Here is a 25,400-nt window from a genome sequence, read left to right as displayed (position 1 = left end):
TTGGTCTTGAACCTTTTAATAAGTTCTTGAAATAATAGTAAAAAAAATGCAAAAAAAAACAACACAACACCACACTTGCGAAAACTTCTGTATCAATGTGAATCTTCCATTCCAGTTCAAATTTGGAATAGTGCAAATTTTGTTCATAAATTTTTACAAACTCAGATCACTTTGGTTTGCTTACTTGCTACAAGAATTGGCAAAAACTGAACTTCAGATTCACATTTTTGGCTGTATTGAATCTAATAGGTTCAGAATAATTTCCAGTTAAATTGAGAAAAATAAACACTGCTTATGCATGATCAAGTATAAATTTATATATTCAATTACTGCATGTTGCTAATTACTTCTGGTTTTGAAAGGAGTATCTATTTTAAAAACAAAACATTTTCACATCACTATTCATTTTCAATTTTAGAATATTTATAAGGGATCTTTTAGAAGTTGAGAATCGCCCCACTTTTTGCAACTCTGCTCTACAGTAATCAGTTACAGCTTCCTAGAATTTTGCACCAAGAGCATTTATATTTTCCTCAGAAGAAAAAAAAGGACTACCACATAAATATACACAAATACACATTCATAGGCTATTTAGCCCAAGATAGCATTCTGTTGACTGTTGACATCAATTTAAAAGGACAGCCAATTAGTCAGATGTGAAAAATCACCTTAAGATCCGAAACAAACCAAACACTTATATTGCATAATATAAAAAAAAATCAGTTCACGTAAGTAAAAATTACAACTATACCATAACTGCAAAACTGGAGTTTCTCAAAGGATTAGGGTTCAAATGGAAGGCACAACAATAAAATATCCTTTCTACTGAAAGAAATTATTGCTGAATTTTGCCCCCATGCAGTACTGAAATGAATGCTGAACCCTTCTCTTTAACATCTCATATGGAAAAAAAAAGAATAAATATTGAAGAGAGTACAAGGCTCAGATTGGTTTTAATATACATTGCACTTTAAGTTTAAGACCCAATACTTGCAAATTAGGTCTAACGTGGTCTATGCCATTAACTGAATACATTGTGCTCACCAATAAAATTGATATTTAGAAACACCAAATGTTTAATGCAGTGACATATGCACTCTTCTTTTTACAAGGCAATCACAGATTGCAAATCCTATAGGGTTGTGAAAAAAGTTGCAATCTCTATTCTATAGTAACAGAGAAATACAGAAATAATTTCGGCTCATTTTGAATGAAGCAAATGGCAGAGATCCACAGTTACCACTGTTAAGATGTCTATAATTTCAGAGAGCATTTAACAGAGGTGAAAATGTCAGAATACACTGGAGAACTGACACTTTTCTTTACCAATTGCTTCCAATAAGATTGTCTACATAAAACCTCACTGTTAGGATAAAAAGTAGAGTTGATATACTGCTGATATACATGACTGTGTGGGTGTGTGTGCGCTATTGCAGCATTAAGATGAGGGCACAATTCCTGAAGCATTTAGATAATGCTACAACCTGACATGGATCACCTCTATTTTTTTTAGACACAACCCTATTTTTAATCTTCTGGATAAATATTATTCCTATTACCCCATACCTCACCTTTGTCAAGCACCATCAATCTACCTCTTTTGGGCACAAATACAAAACAGAATAGTTTGCAATTAAATTTTAGTTCAAGGCTTTGAAATATGGCAACTGTTTCAATAACTTAAAATGAAATCGAATACTTAGAAAACTGCTGTCTCTTTAAACTTCCCTAACAATTTAGCATTAAATCTTTTGAGGGCACAGCCAGGTACAAATGCTTATGCAGTCAATTGAGGTAAGATTTCAAGAAAAGCAGTTATTTTCCCACTTGGCTACTCTAAAATTGGTTCCACCATCTTTAACACTCCCCCCCCCCACCCCCTCCCGTGGTCCTCCCCCAAATCATTTGTGTTATTGGCCCAATCTAAATAGATTTCCAGGGTAAAAAAAATCTTCCATCACAATCCAGTATCACAGGTCCCCTTCCCATCTCTGCTTATATATTGGCATCTGTAGTTTGAAGACTTTAGTCACTATGTGGCTTTTCAGGAATCCCCTACAAAGAAAAGAGAGCGAAGATAAATGAAAATCCACTTTGAAACAATGGCAGTTTGCAATAAACTAGATGAAAAATAAAACCAATGATTTACAGTTAACTATTAAAGTCTGATTATGCATCAATTTAGACAGGAGCAATATTCTGAGTCACCAAAGAATACACACAAGTGGCCCCAGTGTGGATGATACTCAAAAAGGAATCTCCCCTTTCCTGGCTAAGCGTTTCAAGTTCACTGTTTGAGCCAGTCTGTTCACTTGCAGTGAAGGGAGACTTGTGACAGTTTATTTACTAATAGGACTCTTGTCAGATTTATTTCTCTCACCAAGGGAATAGAGCAGTACTATGAAATAGGATCACTTTTATTAAAACCATTTTCTATATTCCTATTTGAAGAGAACAAAGAGCTTCATGTTAAGAGAACATTTCCTAGACCTTCAACTGTGCCAGTTCTAGAAACACAGATAAGATTGTAAGAACCAGAACCATAGAAGGGTGCAGAATAATTAAGCTTAAGGATGACCAAGGATCATATGGAAATCTATACAAAGGGAATACTCATCAACAACTCAATTTAATTAACTTTATAGCAATGTTATAGCATGTTTTGTGAGAATCACATGAATATGACCACTTAAAAGGTTTCAGAAATGTAGTCATGTCCAGAAAGCATAGAATAAGCATCACAACTGGATTCTGCAAGTTTCATTGGCATTGCCTAAACATACCATTGCCTAAACACTGCAAATTAATTAGAATGAAATATCATTAGCAGAGAACTGAGGATTTATGGCCATCTTGCATGCCTGGGATGCTTTACTCCTTACATCTTCCTTAAGAGTCTCTCTCTAGGGGCAGCTAGGTGGCTCAGTGGAGAGAGAGCAAGAGGTCTTGGGTTCCAATCTGGCCTCAGATATTTCCTAGCTGTGGGCAAGTCATTTTTTCTTAAAGTCTCTCTTCCTTGAGGATAAAGCCTTGCCGGATCCTCCCCCCCCAACTGCTAGTGGCCTCCCTCCCCCAAAAAGCTTATATTTAACTGCTCTGGTATTGATTTCGTATTTATGCTAGATTTCTCATCATGTACTTGATGTCTTCCTCATTAGGACATAAGCTCCTTGTGAGTAGAGATTGTATTTGTATCCCTAGGATAGTGCCTGAACACAATAAGTGCTAAATAGATTCTTGTTGGTCAGATCAATTCATAGTTCCACCAATGTGTATTAGTGTCTCTGTTGGTGGGGCTGTGAATTGATCTAATCATTCTGGAGAGCAATTTAGACCTATACTCAAAGAGCTAAAACCATACCCTTTAGAGTAAAAAGGAAAAGGTCCTATACATTCAAAACTATTTATAGCAGATCTTTTGGTAGTGGCAAAGAACTGGAAATCAAAGGAAGGCCCATTAATTGGGGAACATTTGAGTGAATGGTGCATATGATGGTGATGGAATACTGTGCTTTAAGAAATGATGAACCAGATGACTTCCAAATAACCTGGAGTGACTTAAATGAACTGACTGATGCAAAGTGAAGTGAGAAAAGCAGGGAGATCACCATACACAGTAATGGCAATATTGCCTGATCAACTATGAATGCCTTAGCTTTTTTCAGCAATACAATGATAAAGACAATTCCAAAGGACTCAGGATGAAAAATTTAAAAAACTACCTCCACAGAAAAAAACTATCTCCAGATAGAATCTGAATATGAGTGTACTTTCAAAAACTATATTTCTATTTATTTTGGAGGGGGGATCTGGATTCTCTTTTGCAACATGGCTAATGGCAATGTTTTGTATGAATGCACATATAGCTTATATCAAACTATTTGCCTTCTCAACAAAGGTTGAGGGGAAAGAGGGAAAGAATTTAGAAGAGGGCAAACAAAGAAGCAGTGGATTGAGAGCCAGGCCCAGACACAGGAGGTCCAGGGTTCAAATATGGCCTAACACTTCTTAGCTGTGTGATATCAGACAAGTCATTTAACTCCCACTGTCTAGTCTTACCTCTCTTCTATCTTGGAATCAACACTGAGTATTGATTCTAAGATAGAAGATAAGGGTTTAAAAAAAGAGAATTAAAAATTATTTAAAAACAAATGTTAAAAATTATTTTATACATAATTTAAATAGCATATTCTTTAAGTAAAAAAAATATAATTTTGACTACAAGTAATATAATCATCTTGGTGATAAAAGTGCCAAAAATCTAGGAATTTGTGCTGTTGTTAATCTTAAGGAAAATGGCATGAAGGGCATTATCACCATTTTAGTCAAAAATAAGTCCAATAATCCAAGATCATATTATACAAACTATGTAACATGCAAAGTCAAGAAGAAAAGAGAAATTACTTAGAAAAAGCTGACATTAGGTATAATCTAAGAAAGGATAATCTATAAGTATACATACTTACTGTGTAGTAATGATAATTATCTTTATTCTTTGACTTAAATACCATAATGTGCTCTTAACAAAAAACTATTTACGTATCACATGCGAGACACTTAAAAGTCTTTGACCTTAAAGTGATTAGAATCTAATTGGAAAGGTGAGAGATAGGGAAAGATGAATGCTAAATGAGGGGCACACAAATACATGCTCTCCGAATGAGAGATTACCATAGGTTAAGGCTGAAAAGGGAAGACTTCACATCTGGTTGTGAGGGATGGATAGGAATTAGGCAGGTGGAAAAGACATCTTAGGCAGGACAATGACATTAGCAAAGAAACAAATGTAAAATATGCAAGATATACTTGGTAAAAGGTTAAATGACGAGACCAATTTGATTAGAGTAAAAGATTAATATAAGAAAGTGACAAGATACACATCAAAGTACAAACTGCCAATCTGATTTGAGACTTTACCCTGAAGGCAACAGCAAATCACTAAAGATGCAAACTTCAGAGCAAGATAACAAAAGTAATATATTCAAAATTTAAGTCTCTACATGATAGATTGAAATGGGGAGAATCTAGAGGGAGAAAGAAGGCAAGGATACTAGTACAGCTATGAATTAACAAAGACTTAGATGAAGATGGTGACGGGGGAATATAGACCTACAAATTTAAAAGGTATTGTAAAAGACCAATTAATAGGTCTTAGCCTTGGATTGGATATGTAGAAAAAGGGAAGAATCAATGAGTTTTAAAGCCTGGCTGACTAAATGTGAGGAAAAATAAAATGTGAGGGGAAAAAAATGGCTGCTTGGTATAATGGAAGGAGAATTGACTCAATTGCAAATTTTATTTCCTATATTTACTAGCTATGTAGTCATTGCTCCTGAGCCTCAGTTTCCTCATCTGTAAAATGGGGATGACAATAGCATTTGCTCAGTAGTGTTGTAAGGATCAAATGATACAATGCATGTAAAACACTTTACAGACCTCATGGGCTAAATGTATGTCACAGATTGCTGTATTAGTACTACTATAGAAACACGGAAGTCTGGAAGGGAAATCAGTTCCTTTTGGGGGTTTGTTTTATTAGTGGTGGTAGAGAGGTCAATTTTACTTTTATTTCAAGTGGGGACAAATGAAAATGGCCAATATTCACCCTTACCTATCCTAACATTCATATTCTGCACTCCAATTAAATTCTATTTATTGCCTATTTTCTGCACATGGTCTTGCCTCCAACTATCTCTTACATATAGCCTATATCAATCTTCCTTTTCAGACAGTATGTTCTCCACTTCTCTTTGGTTCTAATTAAAACTCATCCATGAAGCCTTTTCAAACAAGATCTCATTTACTTTTGGTCAAAAACCATTCAAGCCCCACCAACTACTGAATCACTAACCTTTCATAAAAAGCTATGATCAAACATTACATTTCTGAAAAATATAATTTACAAATCTGGCACAGGATACTGACTTCAGCCTTATAAATTGCTTAAAGCCAAATTTTTTGGTGTTAAATTTCCTCTATTTCTAGATGGCTCAAATTAGTACACAAAATGCCTCTTCTTTAAAACTGATAAAAGAAAGATTTCAGTGTATGTGAGCATACTATAGTCAGCCCATCTACAATTTTTTGTTAAAATCATGAAGAGCTAATAAAAAAATGATCCATAGAAAGCTAAGTAAGAGGACAATGTGAATCTTAAAATCTGACTTTGGAATTCTTCATGAAAGGGGGCTAAAATTTCAAAACTAAAAAGGATTTAATATTTCATCTACTATTCTGCAAACTAACAAAATGACATGTAAGCAAGAAATTATGTTATTTATTTTGTATTCCATACAATTTATAATTTAAAAAGAATGCCCTTTGTCTTACTGTTAAGGGAAATTAGCACACAAGGTTGCTTCCATTGAACTCATTTAAGTAGTAGATCAAGAAGACAGATGAATTAGGAAAAAGCCAAGAAAATAAAATGGTTCAGAAAAACCATGGAATATTTGGATAACTCTTCACTTTTAAAATTACTTATACTTTCTCAAAATAGCCAAACAACTTTCAAATGGTATTGTTTACCTGATTATCCCAAATTAAAAATGTACCATGAATAAATAGCACATGAAGTTAACCAAGATAATTTTCCTAAACAATCTCAAGGGCTTCTAAGGGCAAAAGGCTTAAATTCTGTCTTCTTTTTTCATTTCCTTCAATTCAAAAACTCAAATCAGATAAATGCAAGCCACCTTGTGTGTGTAAAATCTGTGATTTCACTGGTATGGGCACTCCTCCCTCCACTGTTGTTATAGATTATAATCTCTCTTGAAATTAGATGGTCTTTGTGACCAAAATCAGTACACAATGAGCAATTTTCTAGTGATGCATTCCTTCAATACAGTCAAAATGGGCCTTTCCAGATGACAAGGCTCATCAAAATCTGTGTTCCACTGGCATAGCCTCTGAGAACCCAGGATCACTTACATAACAGTGATGTTCTGAGATAGGTCTTTAAAGGAGGGAAGCTATCAATTAAAAATATAATTATTCTTTCACTAAAAAGGTATGTGTTGATAGCTCACAGTGGTGTGGAGGTGACACATTCTTGAAGCTATGACTGCAGTATGATGTCTGACAAGTTTTACCAAATTTGATGGCTAACAGGGATGACCAGTCTGGTTGGAGGCAATGTCTTTTTTGGTAACAGTAGCTCAAGAAGACCATCTACTGAAGCACTAAAACTGACTTAAAATTTCATTCACTATTCTTCAAATTAACAAAAAGGTGTGTGAGAAGAAAGTACATTGTTATTATTGTTATTTTTTTGTATTTACATTTACATGGTGATCTGGGTTGGTGTGATGAAGACCTTCACTGATGAAATCACACATCCTTAAAATAGTGCAGTATTACAACTTCCAAATTTTATTTATCGTCATCCTCGGTTACCGAGAGACTACTAGTAAATTTTATTTATATTAATCTACCAAAAATACTACTACCAATATTATTCTTCAAGTTTCTGTCTCTTTTCACTTTTCCAGAATTGATATAGACCTAAGGACATGCTTATTTTGCAAAATATACTATGCTCTGTGTGTGGATAGAATTTGATCCCCAGAACTCTCTTACTCTTATATAACTCAGCCATGTATCCTGGGCTGATCCAGATGTTGGTCAATACTCTTCTCAGGGGAGATTGTATTATTATCCTATAATGCAAGGTTTAAAATCTTTTAGAGAAATTTCAGGAAAAGAAACTCACTAACTCCCCAAATTAAGAAAGTGAACTGTTTGGAAAAGGCGCAATGAAGAGGTCTGCAGAAACCACACACTGCATCAAAAGATCCAGAATGAACTTTGAGGTGTAGTGAATTAAACTGGGGGATGGGGTTTGAATACATTTATTTTGAATATACACTCTTATGTCAAAGGGGATTTCCCCTTAATTGTCTTTTTGCTAATGAGCCTACTAACATTGGTTTTGTTCTCTCTCTTTTATTCCTCTCATCCCCCAAATTATTGTAATTTCTCCTTAGAAAGTGCAATATTATATGCACCTTCTTTAGAGATATAAGCTGGTTATGTGTAATGATTCATTAAGGAGACTAGGCATGTAAATCTGGGAGATTCCAATATGCTCACCTCCCAATGGAATCATAGGCGGGGTTGTGTGGATAGAATTTACTCCCCAGGCCTCTTACCCAGCATCCCATTTGCATGCTCACATTGAGTGCATACATACGGAAGATAAAGTTTTGGTATGACCCTGCCTCTCTCTCTCTTTCCCTGAACATGGCTGCTGAAGCTGGCTTTCAGCCAGACAGGAGAATTTATACATGTGGTCTTACTTTATTAGAAAATTAGACTTCGAACTTCTATTTCTTTTTTTTAAATTTCTACTTCAAGTGATCAATAATAATAAATATATAATAAATAATATTAATTATTATATAATAAACAATAAACAATAAAATTAATACTTGGAGTTATTAATATTAATTTAAATCTTACAACTGTGACCAAATAACCAGTGTATCACAAAATCTCAATGAAATTCTATTAAGCTCTTTACAAATATATACAATTGTTCCTATTCAACTGTTCCCAGTAACACTTTTTCCCGATATCAGTAATTCATAACATCTAATAACATTAGATGGGATATGATTGTGAAGTGATACACTTCTGTTAATAAAGAAGGTCTATTTCAAGGTCATGTGTTTTTGTTAGAAGCTTCATTAAAGTAGAAATTATATAGGAGGATTAGAATGGCATCCAGAGATTTTTATAGCATGTTGGCACTGAAGCAGCACAGAGTTCACCAGTTTGTTACTAGAAAGCCAGAGGGATGTGGAGCAGAGCTGTTCCCCTCTCCCTCTCCACACAGTCGCTCTCTAAAAGGTTTGCCATCATTGCCCTAGACATCTATCATCATATTTTGAAGACTGGTACTTTATTTTTCTCTTCTAGGACAGGTGGCTGTAGCTCCTGGGCACTGACTGTCTTCTTTCAAAATAGCTTTTTCCCTTACAAAATTAGTCTAGCACTGAGCAGATTAGAACGTCCCCCAAATCTCTTCATGTACAGGCTTTAAACAATTAAAATGAGCTTTGTCTCAGAAAGCTTTGTTAATAAAGTTATTCCAGTAAGAGATACAAGTTCCTGTTAATAAGTTCCTTTAAGGAATGCTCTTTTTTCACTAAGCCATGCTGTGTCTTCACTAATACTATGGATGTACTCCACAAAGTCAAATTCTGATGACTATTTTTCAATATTTCTTATAAGGTTGGATTTAAACAGCCTTGACATAAGCATTAATAGTCAGAAAATGAATTTTACTGGAGTAAAGAAAAGTTTACTGGAAGTTTGGAAAAATGTTACTGGAAAAAATGAAGTTTACTAGATAAAGAAAAGTTAAAACATAATTATTATATATTTACTGCTAGCTCAATAAATTTTCAAACAATTTCTAATCCAAAATATTGTCACTTCATCTAAATTACTCTGACCATAATTTGGCATCCATCATGATTTTTTGACCCTGTTTAAGGGTTTTTGTTTAAGTTAAGAACTTTTGTGATTCCTCTTATAGTTTGTATTTAGAATGCCAACATCATCAACCTGCATCATGCAGTGGAGTCCATGGATATTCAAAGAATGTGGATTTGAATGCTACTTGTTTTCTACCTGTATGACATTAGGTAAGTCACTCCTCACTGTGGACTTTGGTTTCCTCAAATGTAAAAAGGAAAGCCTGAACTAGATGATTTCTAAGGTCCCTGCTGGCCCCGTATCTGTGGCTATATTACAAGTATCTTGACTGCTCTCGTTCTACTCTTTCCCAGGTTATTTATATAACTACCCCAAGAGTGGTTACTTCAGTGGGAGTACTCTTCCAACCCCACTTCCAAGAAGTCATTACAGATTTTAGCGTTTCAGAACCTTCATGGATTGCTTCTTTAAGCAAGGGGCTCAAAAATCACATGAGTGTCAAAGAACTTATCTAGGATGGTTCTTGGGTAACATAATGTACAACCCAAAGAGAGATCAAGACTGTATGTAATTTCATTTTGGTATCCTGCCAAAGCCTAGCCTCTGCTGGTGTAGCTTTCAAGCACCCAGAATCACTTCTATGCCACTATGAGTCATTGGAGTAGGACTTCAGTTGAGGTCACCAAATTAGTGTTCTTAAAATAGTCTTCTGTCTGTCATCTTCCCACTCAAACCCTTAAGTGGCTTCCTATTATTACTTATACAAGATAATTAGTCTAGTATTCAAGGCCCTCCACAAGTCTCTTCCTCCTGGTCTATCAACTAATCTAAATAAATCTTGCCTTCCAACTAAATCAATCTATTTTTTTATTCCCCAAGCCCATATACAGGCAATGTGAATTCCATGCCTTTGCTTTCATGGCTCCCCTGTCTCAGGGGTTCTCTCTTCTCTATAATTCCTAGTATTGCCTCTTCTCAACTAGCTCTGGGCGACCAGTTTGATCTTTTGTAGTGATCATATGTTATTTAACAATGTCCTCTCTCCTTCCTTATTTGAAGTTTGGGTTTACAAAGTATTAGAATCCCTATAGGATGTTCCTGATCTATAAGGTGTTAGGAGAGTGTTGGCTAATCATAGTCAAGTATTCAATACATGTTTGCCTTTGTTTTTTTTTAATGAATGACATTGATCTAATCAAAATATTTACATTCCCTGTAACCTGTTAATAGGCATCTTAATATGCTCAATTATGTTACAAGCCATCAGTAAATTCTCAACAACAACAAAAAAATCAATTTAAATTTAATTAAATGCTACACAACAGTTTTTGTTTGTTTGTTTGTTTTTTTAAACTTTTACCTTCCATATTGGAATCAATATTGTGGCAGAAGAGCAGTAAGGACTAGGCAATGGGTGTTAAGCGACTTGCCCAGGGTCACACAGCTATAAAGTATCTGAGGCCAGATTTGAACCTAGGACCTCCCATCTCTAGGCCTGGCTCTCAATCCACTAAGCTACCCAGCTGCCCCCTCTTATGACAGTTTTAGAGAAAGAAAAGGTGTGAAATCAAAGGACAAGATGGTTTTAAAGTCTAGAAAGGGTGGCAATCACTAGTCAAATATTACAATTTATTGGTAAAAGCTATCAAATGTTAGATTCTTTAAAGGAAAACTTTACCTTTTGTCTTAGAATCAATGCTAAATATTGGTTCCAAGGCAAAAGAACAGTAAGGGCTAAGCAACTGGGGTTTAGGGACTTGCCCAGGGCCACACAGGACATATCTGAAGACGGATTTGAGGCCCATCTCTAAGCCTGGTTCTCTCTATCTGCTTAGCCACGTAGCTGCCACTACAAAATACAATGTTATGTTAACAATCTAAGCTGCTGGCTATTATTCTACAGTGTTTATATTCTTAATATTTGACTATCTTTATCTTATAAAATACATAAAATTTGAAATTTAACAATTATTAAATCTCTAATTCTGATTGTTTATAACATTCTAAATGCTTTTTTAAAAGTTCTCTGATTAAAAAACAAAAAATCCCCACAAGTCAAAGGAATAAGTCCAAAAGATCAGTGTGCTAGGATATGAAATTATTTAATGACAGATGCCTATCATTATTAATTAGAAAGAATGATTTAGAAATTGTTGATACTAACTTTATATATGACCTTATTCAATTCCAAGTCTCATTAAACTTTTTAATCAGCCAATCAGCAGAAGGCTGTGATAATATATATCTAATGAATAGTAGGTAAGAACATTGAAAAACTTTTTCTTGTTTCTACTCAAGTAGCTACAGAAAATAGATGGCAAGTCATTAGAATTTATTTTTTTGTGTTTGAAATAAAAAAACTTATAGACTATAGAATGCTTTTATTTACCGTACCATAGCTAGTTGCCGTCCTATGTTTCCTACTGTTACTCCTCCTGAGAAAAAAATACATGGGAGCCAAGAACGGATATAGAGAAAATCAGGAGATGTATACCTAAAGCAAAAAAGAATAATGACTTTATTAAGTGATTTATTTGCATAGGAATTTCACTAAAATTATATAGTTAAATGAAAAACTTAATTCAGACATACTTTATCTTTTAAACCCTTACCTTCTATCTTAAAATCAATATTAAGTATTCAGTTCCAAGGCAGAAGAATGGAAAGGGCTAGACAACTGAGGTTAAGTGACTTGCCCAGGGTCATAAAGCTGAGGATAAATTTGCACCCAGGATCCCGTCTTCAAGCCTGTAGGCAGGCTTTATAAAAAATAAAACATCACTGGAGACCACACCTGATTTATTAGAGCCAAGCTTAGAGCTTTTATGACTCAGCCATCATCTCATGAAAAACATGTTTCACTGACCAAAATAAATATATTTTTGAATAGCAAAATATTTTACATATATGGATTCAGGAATGAGTGACTATCTTCATAGAATTTCATGCCACATTTATGAGTAAAATGAGATGAAGAAAATTTCTTATAGATAGCATAGGCAAATAAAAAATAAGTTTCAATATCTAGAACACAAATAGCTTTAAAAAGTCAAAGTTTTGCAACAATATACTCACTGATAAACACCATTGTATACAAGAAACTGAGTGATCAGAGTTGCTAGAAATGCTATTGTAATTCCCAGCCCAAGGCCACTTCTTGACCGATCAAATGTCCACCAAAGGCCCAAAGACAGAGCTGCTAAAGTCAATGACAGCTGAACATTATTGGCAAAATCCAGTTTCTGATTATGTAGAAATTAAGGAAAACTTTTAATACTTATTTAACATGAAGAGTAACTTTTTAATTATTTACTACACAGGTTTATCATCAAAGAATTTAGAGCTGAAAGGGAACCTTAGAAACTACCTAGTCCAACTCCTTTTTCTGGTAAGGGAATTGAGATTGAGATTCTGTTTATCCAAATCCTGGGAGCCAAACCTAGGGTCCTCTTTAACACCAAATCTAGTATTGAGTTTCTTTTTTTTTTTATTATTATTTTGGGGGTTGGGGGTGGGGAAAGAATGACTATTTAGGATTTAACCTGAAATTTCCCACCAACCAGGAAAAAGTTCATTGATTTAATAGGCTGAAAGGTCTCATTGGACACAATGCTATCATGAATCATGATGCTCTGAAATGTCTCAGTGATTATTCAGTGAAAAATCATGTTTTTCAAAGTTCTTTTCCTAATATGTGTTTGTGTATAATTCTGTTACAATGTTCCATAAGCCTTAAAACCAAATTATATGCCAGACAGTTTTACTACTTTTCTACAAAAAGTATCAAGTTAGAAATAACTATTTTAAGAACAGCTACAAATGAGTAATTCATGACACCTGGCAAGTGCCAGTTCAGAAGAGCATCAGGAAATAATACTCATTCCAAAAATCGGTATAGACAGTCGCTACATACAGTTTAAGAGAGCATTACTTAACCAGGACAAAAAATGCATTTAATTTATGAGGCTCCTAAGATACAACATAATACCTTTTCCTTGTGAGCAACATCTTTAATCTCTGAAATGAGAGATATGATTATACCTGTAAGTGTGAAAATTCTGAGATTAACAAGGTATTTATTAATTTGGCATGAAAAAAATCAGTATTTTGACTTGGCCCTTCCTTCCATAGGTAAGGATCAAGCACTATTCAGAGCAGAGTAAGTCTTCTGCCAGTCCACTGTGCCTTACTATGAGCACTTACTACTGCCATTTACTTGGGCAGCTAGGTGGCACAGTGGATAAATTCAAGCCTACTCTCAGATAGATGTTCTTTCCATTTCATCTAGTCTTCCAAGTCTGAAAGTTGGTCTAAGAAAAATTCCTTAATGGAATCATTACATTCAACTATATATTATATTTACAATGTGGATTTTAAAGCACCCTAGATGACTAAATGTGACATTGGACAAATCACAACCTCTGTTTTGAGTTTCTTCATCTGAAAATGGAGATAATAATAATAGCCACTATATCACAGGGTTGTTGTGAAAAATCAAATGGGGTAACAAATGAAAGAGCTTATCATAGTGCCTGATACATAGTGCTATAAAAATGTTAATATTACTATGATTACTATTATTGCCTTCTATTATCACTTGTTAGCATAAGACCAATTTTCTCTTCAGTTCTCATAACTCCTCACAAATAATCACGAAGTGAAGGTCATTATCAGGGTTGGAGAATTTTGAGATCATCTAGTTATAGCATTATGGATTTAGAGCTAAAAGGGACTTTAAATGTCATGTAGTCCAACTATATCATTTTAAGATGAGAAAACTGAGGTAGAGGAGGAGTAAGTGATTTGTATGAGATCACATAAAAAAAACCAATAGCATGGCAGAGACCATAATTTTTGACACCACACTGATCAACCAATGTTCTTTCCACTAAAACACATTGCCTTTCAAGTACAAGTCTGAAGTGCACCCAAGTAAGGTTTCATAATGGATCCATTAAATTCAACTACATATATATGCATTTACAATGTGGATTTAAAATCACCAAAATACTGCATCATAGAAAATAAACCCCAAAACTTTATTCCCTCCCCATCTACTGAAAAGTCTAACAAATGACACCTCAAATTTAGAGAACTTTAATCAATCCAAATAACATATTTCAAAATAAAATATTCTTTTTTTTTTAAACCCTTACCTTCCCCCTTAGAATCAATACTGTGTACTGGTTCCAAGGCAGAAGAATGGAAAGGGCTAGGCAATGGGAGTTAAGTGACTTGCTCAGGGTCACACAGCTAGGAAGTGTCTAAGGCCAGATTTGAACACAGGACCTCCCTTCTCTGGGCTGGCTCTCAATCCACTGAGTTACCAACTGCCCCCCCCAATAAAATATTCTTAAGTATATTAAATCACCAATGGTGTTAAACTCAATAGAAATAGATTCCTGAGCATAGCATATTGACTTAGAAAACCACAAATTAACATTAACCATGTTGTATGATGCCATTTGTTAAGTATTTCCCAATTACACTTTAATCTTGTTCCTCAGAACTCTGGAGTTTTGTGAGTCATTCCTGGCAGTTCTGATACCTCCGTGTTAAACAATTATATAAAGTTTGGAATCATTCAGACTAGTTGAGCCAGAGATCACTTTGGAGATTAAAATATATTGATAGAATCCAAAAATGCTGATCTGGGTCAGGGAAGATCTTCAAAATCAGTTTTTTACACCAATAAATTATCATGTATTTTTTGTACATAATTTGATATGAGAGTTTGCAAGAAATCCATGCTAGTATGCCAAATTTCTTATACAAACCATGTTAGGAAACCCTGGATTAGATAATGTCTAGGGTTTCTTTTCAGTGCTAATATCCCATGCTTTGCATGACAGCTCAAGAAATGTAGTTCTAGAAGCAAAAATAAATACCTCCCAAAATTACCTAAGAACACCCTGCATATATAGAACATTTGAAAGGATACAGCACTTGCATGGTTAATACCAACAAAAACTGCTATGCATCGCATTACACTGGCCCACTCTCTCTTAAACTTGTGAGGTTCTCCAAGGTGACTGTCGATACAGGGATAGAGCAAACCAACAACAGCTGTATGGGGGGAAAAGGGTAAAGAAACATATTCAAAGAATAGTGATCAATATTACCCAAACCCATTTTTATAAGTATTTAATGTTATAACAAAAAACTTAATTAGAATATGAAATTATAATTCAAACTGGAAAACAAAAAAATTCCCAAGAGAGCAGCTGTTTAAAAAAAGACCATACCGTTGTGACTGAGTTAAAAAGATGTCTGGCTGAACAGAGATGTGACTAGGGGAATCTAACTAAAAGTGTCCCTATGCACAAATTGCCCACTTACCTCCAAAATTTTATGAGTTATGACTATAAATTCAATAGATCAGAGAAAGGAGAGAGATCATTTTGGAGTAGCAGTGGAAGACTTCACAGAAGGTGAGATTTAAGATAGGCCCTGAAGGATACACAGGATTTAGATAAGTTAAGAGAAAGGACTAAGACTAGCAAAAAGTAAAAGGAAGGAAGATTTGCATGGTGGAAAGAACACTGGATTTAACATCAGATGAACTGCACACTTACTAGCTATTACTTTAGGTAAATCCCTTTGCCCCCCTATTGATCTCCAAGGAGGGGTTTGGACCCTAGAACCTTGGGCATCCCTTTTGGGACTCAGGCATGAAAGTGGGAAAAATCATTTTGTATACAGGGAATGAGCTGTGGATAGAGGAAAAAAATCCATGCTGGACCTTTTATTCAGGTTAAATATGTACTTTTGTTCAGGTGTTTTCAGTTGTGGCCAACACTTCATGACCCCATTTGGGGTTTTCTTGGCAAAGATACTAGAGTGGTTGGCCATGTCCTTCTCCAGCTCATTTTAAAGGTGAGGGAATTGAGGCAAACAGAGTTAAGTGACTTGCCCAGGCTCACACAGCTATTAAGTGTCTTCCTGACTTAAGGCCTGGCTCTATTGTGTATTGGATCAAAGTATGCCACAGAAAGTCAAAGAGAAATTGAGACTTAGTGTGGTAAGAAAGCAATTAATGAATACTGTTCTTTAAGAAATGGCAAATATTTGATAGGAATGGAAAAATTGGGATATTTCATTTAGAAGATGGCATGAATACTGATATTTGGAAAGACCAGGTTAAATGAATGATTTTCCTCACTTTTTATTTGGATTCTTGGCAGTCAGCATTTAGGATTAACTACAAAGACGCTAAATTGTTTCTAGCTTAATGATTTCAGTATAACTTAAGTATAAACTTTAATCTTAGTTATATACTCCAGCAAGGTGAAAATTATAAAATATTATTGCATTGTGTTCTTGGTTCTCAATTTGTCCATGAGAAGTTAGCCACTTACCAACCACACCAGCTAAACCCCTGCCACCCCTAAAAATGAAAACGATAGCCATAGCAGCTGCCTTGATATGTTTTGGATTCTCTATGATGTCACAACTACATTTGTTGAAGGATAATCCTTCAGTTTTAGTTCTGCTGTAGTTGTTTGACTCAAAGTGTATTTTTTGCTTAAATGTTATATTTTAATAAGTCCATGGTGCTGAAATTTAAAAACTAGGACTATTATTAAAGCATAAAAAATTATTTTAAAAAAGCAATTTTAAGCAGTCATACAATATTTACTTCTGTTCAGATAAATAAAAAACTTATTTTTTCCCCCTCTGGAAAATATAGCTAGAACATTGATTTTTTTTTTATTTAAGTACTCTTCCTGTTGTTTAAAGAGTCGTTGTACTCCAATCCCCTATATTTTATTTGCTTTCTTTCAGCAAAACAACTATTTTCTGAGAATCTTTACTTTCTGGCTTATTAAAAATGACTCCACTGATGAGACACCCCTTACACTCCTGGTTTTGTGATCCCAAGTAAATTGCTTTATTTCTCAGTGTTCCTAAACAACTATAAAACACTATGCTGCACAGCCAGTGCCAGTTTCTACTGGAAGGGATAGTTCCTCACCTCCATACAGCTCCCTATGCCAAAGAAAAAATTAGGTACTTAGAAGGCTATAAAAAAATCATAAAGGGGGCAGCTGGGTAGCTCAGTGGATTGAGAACCAGGCCTAGAGACTGGAGGTCCTAGGTTCAAATATGGCCTCAGACACTTCCCAGCTTTGTGACCCTGGGCAAGTCACTTGACCCCCATTGCCTAGCCCTTACCATTCTTCTGCCTTGGAGCTAATACACAGTATTGACTCCAAGACGGAAGGTAAGGGTTTAAAAAAAAAATCATAAAAATAACAGATATTAAATCAATCCAATCATAGAAATGTTTTATTTTTTAAAAATGATTTTTAAAAACTTTTTTTCATTTATTTAAGCTCCATTCTTTTACTGCCTCATTTGTCGTACCTTTCTTTGTTAAGAGGATTTCACATTTAGAGGTTTTAATCAAATAGTAGAAAGGCATCCACATATTTATTTTACAAAGTCATTGTACGATTCTAGGAAAAAGGCTTGGCTTTTGGCTGCAATTGACTGGGCTATTTTGGCATAAGGAAATGCAGAAGTTCCTCCCCCAGCAACCTCCTTCCAAGCACATGTGACTGACTTGTTTTCAGTTCTCCAGCAGTGTAGCATGTTCACTCAGGGAACCAATAGCAATCCAGGATTGGGGCTCACCAGTTCTAAGGAAGCCCAATCACAAGGCAGCTAGCTCCTGATGACACATGTCTGCTGCTGCACTAGAATCAAAGGTTGTCCTCAGGCTGCCTGAGGGAAGCAGGAAGAGGCCACATCATAAGTACATATACAAGTACCTTATCTTCTCACCTCATCTCCATCCTCAGACTTCCTCAAACTTTGCCCCAGAAGCTCCTGAGACTAGTTCTTGAGGTTTTGAATTAATGTCATGCCACCTTACTAAAAAGCTCTTGTTACAAATGTAACTAAACTGTGAAGAACAGTTTTATTATGTAATATTAGCACCCCCCCCCCCATTATTCTTCCTGGGCAATAAGTAAGCTTGCCAACGTCATCTTTTATCTATTTGGAGTGCTCTACCATTACTTACCCGCTGCTGTTCCACAGCATGGAGGAACCCACCAGGCAGAGGAAAAGATTGTGGCGATAACTTCTTCTGGGAAAAGGGTGACATTCCTCTGTATCTGAAGCAAGTTGAGGACCAGGGCTAGGAAGACTCCGACTGCAAAAAGCACAACACTTCGCTGCACCAAATGATGGTGCCAACTGTTACTGGGGGCTCTACCATTGTTGCTCTTGGTATTAGAGTTCTTGTTCCTATCTGTGGTTTCAGTGTTGATGGCACCTTGGCCCACCAGTACCAGTGAAGCACTGGAGACCGAGGGAGTTAGCATGTCTCCCACTTTCTCAGCCAGCCTAGTAGTGCCAGCACGCAGGTTGTTTTTATGCCTCCCTCTGGTCGTGCAAGAACAACTCCAGAAGTGTTCATCTAATCTGGGCATCAGTCACCAAGGGTCTTGGAGTAATGTCCTAAAAGAAAACAGGGAAAAGCCAAATAGTGTCAGGGCGTCAGTTCCAAATAGGTAAAATGACTTCAAGGCATCTGCTACCTTCCTGCTCTATGGATTAAGAGGAGATGCCCTAGAACAAATAGAAGTGGCTAGTGAGCACAGCACTGGATGAAGGGTTGACCAAGCTTTTGCAACTGATTCACTGTAGGACCAAGGACCTTTATTCCTTAGTTTCATCTAGCTACAAAATGGACATACTGTAATAGATTTACACACAAGAGTTCTTATGAAATCTAACGGGATACCTAAGAGTGCCTTGGATACAGCAGGAATTCTATAAACATTTGCAGGAAGGAATATGGGCAAACTGCTTGGAATTCTCTCTTCTAGAAAACTACTGATTGGAGAACTTCATACTCCCTACTCCCACGCTATTCTTTATAAACCAACCAAAGTTCTCAATCTATTTGCCTACAGCGTCCCTGGGGTAAAATGATTAAAGCAAAGGCATTTCTAATCATACCACATCCAGCAGCCTTCAAACTTTGGGAAAACATCAATTGACCAAACGCCTTCAAAAAGCCCCCACCGTCCTCCCCAAGCCCATCAGATCATTTCAACTAAGGCACCTACCAAGCATTCGGAAGGGAAGCATTCTCACTCTCCCAGATGGAAAAGCAGCATAGCTTGCTTCGCTCGTTTCTATACCGGGCAATTTTTGTTTTTTAAACTTAATAAATGACATGTTTTTATTGGCCTCGAAAACCTTCTCCTACATCCCTCAAAGACTTTGGGGGGAGGAAGCGACTACTTGCTATGAGCCTGGCTGGGGATAAAAAAAGCCAAGTAGAAATGGATCCCTGCCCTCGAGGAGCTCTCCGTCCAAACACTTGCAAACCACTGGATCCCAACAAGCGGGCTCGGGAGGATGGGAGACAAAAGCGGCTGGAAGCGGGGTGGAAGAAGGGAGCCAGGACGCAGATGAGGTTCCTGGGATGGGACTTACGAGACCGCGAGGATGGCTCTACCTCGGGGACTGTCTTACCTTTTCGACGATGGGTGAGACGCCGGCGGGTTGCCCGGAAGAGGTAGTACAAAAAGAGGAGTAAGAAGAGGAGAAAGAAAAAGAAGAGGAGGAGGAGGGGGATGATGAAGTGGCAGGAAGGTTGTAAGAGTATGAAGGCGAGGGAGAGACAGAGCAGCGTCGTCCAGGAATCCAAAGTTTCGCCTTCAACGCCAAGCCGGCGCTAAAAGGTTTATATCAGCACGCGCGAAGCCCCCGAATCACGTTACCAAGTCCCAACCTACCCGAAACCAACTCGGGCCCCTGCCACGGCCCCTCCCTCCCCGCGCTGACCGGGCGAGGGGGAGGGACCACCTCGGCGGCGGCGGCGGCGGTGGTGTTGGTGGCGGCGGCAGCGGCGGAAGCGGCCACAGCCACGGCTCAGACGGCCTCCCCCAGTTCACCCAGCCCCGCCCGTTCGGTCCCGCCCCTCTTAGCTCCCGCCCCGCCCCCTCTTTCGCTCTCTGCCACCTCCTCCCTCTGCCTCAGCTGAAGTCTGAGGCCACTCCTCCTCTCCCTGCCAGGTAAACATTCGGTCTGGTGAGGCCGCCCCAGCCAATGGGAGGCAGGCGGCCCATATGACGTAGGGGACACACCACCCGCCTTTCCAACTGACAGATACGAACTGCTGGGGCGGGAGCGCGAGCCAGCGGCCTAGGACTGGTGGCAAGGGAGGGGGGTAAGGAGGGGGGTGGTGCGGAGGAGGCGTGGGACCCGAGCTGAGGGAAAACGTTGTATGAGAGGCTGGGGAAAGGGGGGATCGCGAGCGCGTGCCCTTACGCACGCATGCGAGCCCGGTGCTGTCGGAGCCCCGCGTACTAGGGAAGAGTCGGTGGGGGGAGGTTAGAGAACAGAACGTTAGGAAACAGGACGTTCTGAGGCCCAGACTTGAGCCCCGCGTCGGGTGGGGTGGAGTACGAGTGCAGTCGGGTAGGGGAGGCCGTCCCGAACTAGTAGCTGAGGAGCCGCGGAGTTGAGCATCCCGCGCTCCTGTCCCCTACCACCCCAGCCTTGCCCCCCCCCCCAACACAGCCGACCACGCTTCACACCTGGAGCTCGGAGAGGGCAGTCACACCTTTCTCTTTCCGGACTTTGTCAGGGAAACGGGATTGTTGGGTATTGGAAGGCCATCCCCGCCCCACCCCCGCTGTAAAGATTTGGGGCTCCAAAGAAGTGGGGGCACGGGGAGCCGAATGTGAACAGGTGGATTATCTCACGCCAAATGCGACCTGTTTTCACTTGCCTTGGTGTTGCCTTCACGACCTTGAGCTCAGAGATGCTTTAGTGCTGCCTTTACTGGACATCCTCATTAAATGAACGCACAAATGTTTTTCTCCCTCCTACTCCTACACCTGTTAGGGCACCAGTCTTACTCATCAACCTTATTGATGTGTATAGGTTATAGATATAGGCTTATTGATCTCTATAGGTTGTTGATGCACATCCCGGTTTTCTGGGTAGACCCTTGCAGGAATGGATAGATAGATAGCATTGGACTTGGAACAGCTCAGGGATTAGAGAATTAAAACTGAGATGGAAGGGAGCTTAAACAACAATTTCTTCTCCAATGGACCTACCAAATGGGAACCAGAACCTTCATGACTAGGGCCCACCACCTCTGGAAGCTCCACTAATGCATAGCCCTAATTGTTTGGAAGTTTTTTGTTCCTCAAGGCTGAGTTTGCCTTTGTGGCTTCCATGAGTTATTTTCTGTTCTGCCCTCTGAGGCCGAGTGGAAAACAGATCTAATCCTTCTTAACAGCTCTTCAGATATTTAAAGATAGCTGTTGTATTCTCTCTAGGTCTTCTTTTCAGACCATGTATCTTCAGTTCCATTTAGCTCATCATATAGCTTGAACTAAAGTGACCAAATAGGATTTAGGCTTGGTGGCCCTTCTAAAAGCTTGCCTTCCTTAAAATGTAGTACCCATGTTTCTCATGTGATATGACCAGGTAGATCTCTCACCTTCCACAATTTAGCTCATAATTAATGTAGCTTGGGGCAGCTAGGTGGCTTAGTGGATAGAGTGTAAGGTCTGGAATCAGGAGGACCTGGATTCAAATTTGGTCCCAGATACTTCTTAGCTATGTGACTCTGGTCAAATCACTTCCAGGTTTGCCTAGCCCTTATGCCTGTCTCAGAGTTGTTACTAGGACAGAAAGTAAGGGTTTTAAAAAATAATGTAGCAGATCACATGTATTTGGGGTTTGCATTTTGTTTTTGACTGCTAGTTGTCACTACTGAGTTATAGAGTACTTATAGTCCACTTCATATCATTTTCAGCTGAATTATTGTCTAGCTCATGCTCCTTTATTTTGTACCTATGGAGTTGAGCTTTTAAGTGTAACACTCTACAAATTTCTATTAAATTTCATTTTATTAGAGTTGGCCCAGTATTCCATCCTGTCAAATGTCCTTTTGGGCCCTGACTTACTCTACTAACAACATTAGCTTTGTAGCTTTGTGTGATCTGAAAATTCACTAAGCATGCCATTCATACCATTTATCTGTGACAAATGTTAACCAACACAATACTAAAGGCAGATCATTTTGTCACTTCTACCACAGACTTTACAATTAGTTGTCATATTGTACGAAGGCATCTATTTTGTGGAGAAAGCACCAGTCTTTGTCTAAAGTTGAAGTATTTTGACAAAGTACCTTGTTTGCCTTAAGATCTTTCTTGGGGGAGGGGGGAATGACCCAAACCATTTTTTAGCAAGTCTTTCATGTTTGAAAACATTTGCTTTTTTCAATCCAACTGACAGAATCCACTGGAGAAAACATAATTTGTAACCTTAAGAAGTATATGGCATATGTTTGTATAGTACTTTTTTATTGTCATACTATCTTTATGATATTTGCTATAAGATGTATGTCATATAATTTAAGACTGTAAACTGAGGAATAAAAATATGTTCTTATTAATAAATATTGTTCATGAACAGTGAAAAGCATGGAATCATAGATGGTTAGTGCTGGAATGAATCGAAGAGGTCATCAACTTGCACTTGACATAAGGAAGTCAAGTCCCAGAAAAAAAAAAAGTGACTTGTGCCAGTTCAAATTCCTAGTTAATGACAATCTTGAGTAGAATATTTTGTTTCTCTGTCACCTCCTTTTGGGACAGGATTAGCCCACAGAGTTCAAAGTCAGTTGGTAACTGTCTCCCAAAGCACTCTGGGAAAATTCTCTCACCCATAAGTCCATCTGAGATTCTATTCAGATTTTTTAAAGAAACCTAGTTTATAATCTCTTATGCATCTATCAATAATTTATGCTACTTACTTTATTTCCTAATGAACTCTTAATAAAAAATTCTCTATAATAGATTTGTCACAATGGTGCTTACTGGATGCTATAAAGAACATGTGAAACATTTTACATATATGTGTATGTATATGTATATGCATATTTATAGTGGTGTGTGATCATCTGGTACAATGCCCACTACCTTAGGGTATCTGCAATTAATGTATTACTGGCTGACTCCCATTTCTTCAAGGTACTTTTTGCTAATACCTCTCCATTAAACTATAGAAACCAATAGGGAATTATTTGTCTTCTCCATCCATATTGGATTAGCTTGGCATAAGCCAAGCAAAGTGTTGACAATCTTGTTTTGCCTTTTCTACCTTGTGCTGGCTAAAAAAATCTAATATATGCTCATGTGATTTCTTTTTAGTTCTTAAACATCAATAAGATATTAAATGTTGGTGAAGATAGGGATCCTAGGCAAGAAATTCCCAGTTATTTCTCTTTAAATCAGAGGAAGGGCAAAACCTGGACATAGCACTCTAGTTTTATTCTGTGTGAGTCAGTAGGGTTGATGTTTGTGACAAACTCTCTCTACCTATAGTCATATACCTATAGTCATTCCTGTAGGGACAGTTCAGGTTCTCCTGGCTCAAAGCCTTGATATGAATGATTATCTCCTATCTAAAAATAGCCCCCAGCAGAGTCCACTTGGATACATGTTTTTTTCTAGATCAAGGTATGTTCTAATTAACTGAATATTCCATCCTATGTAGATATGGGTCTGATCCTCAATACCTCTGCCCCACTTAATTTAAACTAGAGACATAAATTCCAAGTTTTGAGCATCTCAAATACAGATCTATGTTAACTTTTATTCTTGCTTTTATGACATAATTAACTACAGAATCTAGTGGGTCTAACAGCTGAGCCTTGGATGAAGTAATATAGAATAATCATTACTTCATTTAATTGGTTCTTTTTATTCCTTTGATCAGGCATCTTTAGCTGAGTGATCAGAGATTAGGGTGACTAATAGTCACTTAATCAAAAGTTTGTGGACTGATTTTTTATGAATCCCTTAAATACTTTTTAAATTAAATTTTTATTTTTTATTAAATAAATTAAATAAACAAATAAATTAAATAAATTTTAATTTTAATTAAAAAAAAACTCAATATTTAAATGGATCTGTGATTCCAAGAATATGGGGCATTCCACCTCTGTAGAAGATCACAACTCATCCGTTCCTTCTTGTCCTGCCTGGTATATTGGAGTCTATTCTCTAATTATTTTTATATTTTATAGATACAAGTGGAACATGTGGGCTATCCATGATCTTTATTTTTGACACATAATCAGACCACTTCCTTTTATGTTCATATATTTCCTCAGTGATGATCTTTACACAGACTTTTTAGTGAATAGATTAAGGCAGGCTGAGACCTTTAATCAATAGGTCATCACTGCAATTAGGCAATAGCCTCCTTGCCTCTTTCTAGGCTCTATTCCATCGCTTCCAATTCTCATTTCTTAAACTTCTGTTTTTCCAAGATTTGGACTTGAATAATGTTGATAAAATATTTGCATTAAAAACAAGCAAACAAATCCAAATGGCTTTGTTCCAGGGAGTGACTTGGGATCTTTGAAAACTGCAGAATTTTCCAATTAAATCCAATCTTATTTTCTTTTCCAATTCAATTAAAAAAAAAAAACTTTTTGGCTGCCTAACAACTTTAAGGTCAAGGACTAGGCAAATGGAATTAAGTGACCTGACCAGGATCACACAGCTAGGAAGTATTTGAGGTCACATTTGAATCCAGGCCCTCCCTACTCCATTGTGACACCTAGCTGCCTCATCTAGTTCAATTCTGGATCCAATTTGTCCATTTTCAATTCATATCCCAGATATATGTACTGATACACTAACTATCCAAATGCTTATATCATAATCTGCACCGTATATTTTTGAACATTTTGTTTTTATTTTTATACATATCATTAGACATCTTTTGATTAATCATAGCTATAATCTAGGAGGTCCTATAAAATTCTTGGGTTTGATGCAGTCATATAATAGCATCCATAAATAGGAACATCTGGAGGACCTTAAGTACCTTCTGCAGGACATCAATGACAAGCATACATTTCCTTATTTTATGGCCCTACTTAACATTAAGAATCAGAAGAT

The 25,400-nt window shown here is 37.2% G+C and overlaps 1 protein-coding gene across 2 annotated transcripts; it reads right to left on the bottom strand.

Annotated features, from left to right (window-relative positions):
• On the bottom strand, positions 1-20,446 carry INSIG1 (insulin induced gene 1). Of its 2 annotated transcripts, none has more exons than XM_001372722.4 (6): positions 19,936-20,446; positions 18,470-18,909; positions 15,383-15,507; positions 12,517-12,683; positions 11,836-11,935; positions 1-2,055 (listed from the first exon to the last, which is right to left on the bottom strand). In XM_001372722.4, the coding sequence occupies exons 2-6, from the start codon at positions 18,879-18,881 to the stop codon at positions 2,026-2,028; spliced, it is 834 nt and encodes a 277-aa protein (XP_001372759.2). In that variant the 5' UTR covers positions 18,882-18,909; positions 19,936-20,446; the 3' UTR covers positions 1-2,025. The 2 variants fall into 2 exon arrangements, with proteins under 2 accessions (XP_001372759.2, XP_007504720.1); XM_007504658.3 differs by having other exon boundaries at positions 20,199-20,446.
• Positions 20,447-25,400: the final 4,954 nt, after the last annotated feature.

This window comes from Monodelphis domestica, chromosome 5 (genome assembly GCF_027887165.1).
Source record: "Monodelphis domestica isolate mMonDom1 chromosome 5, mMonDom1.pri, whole genome shotgun sequence".
Taxonomy (NCBI): Eukaryota; Metazoa; Chordata; class Mammalia; order Didelphimorphia; family Didelphidae; genus Monodelphis; species Monodelphis domestica.
Note: the sequence above shows the minus strand (reverse complement) of the source record. Positions and strands in the feature narration are given on the sequence as shown.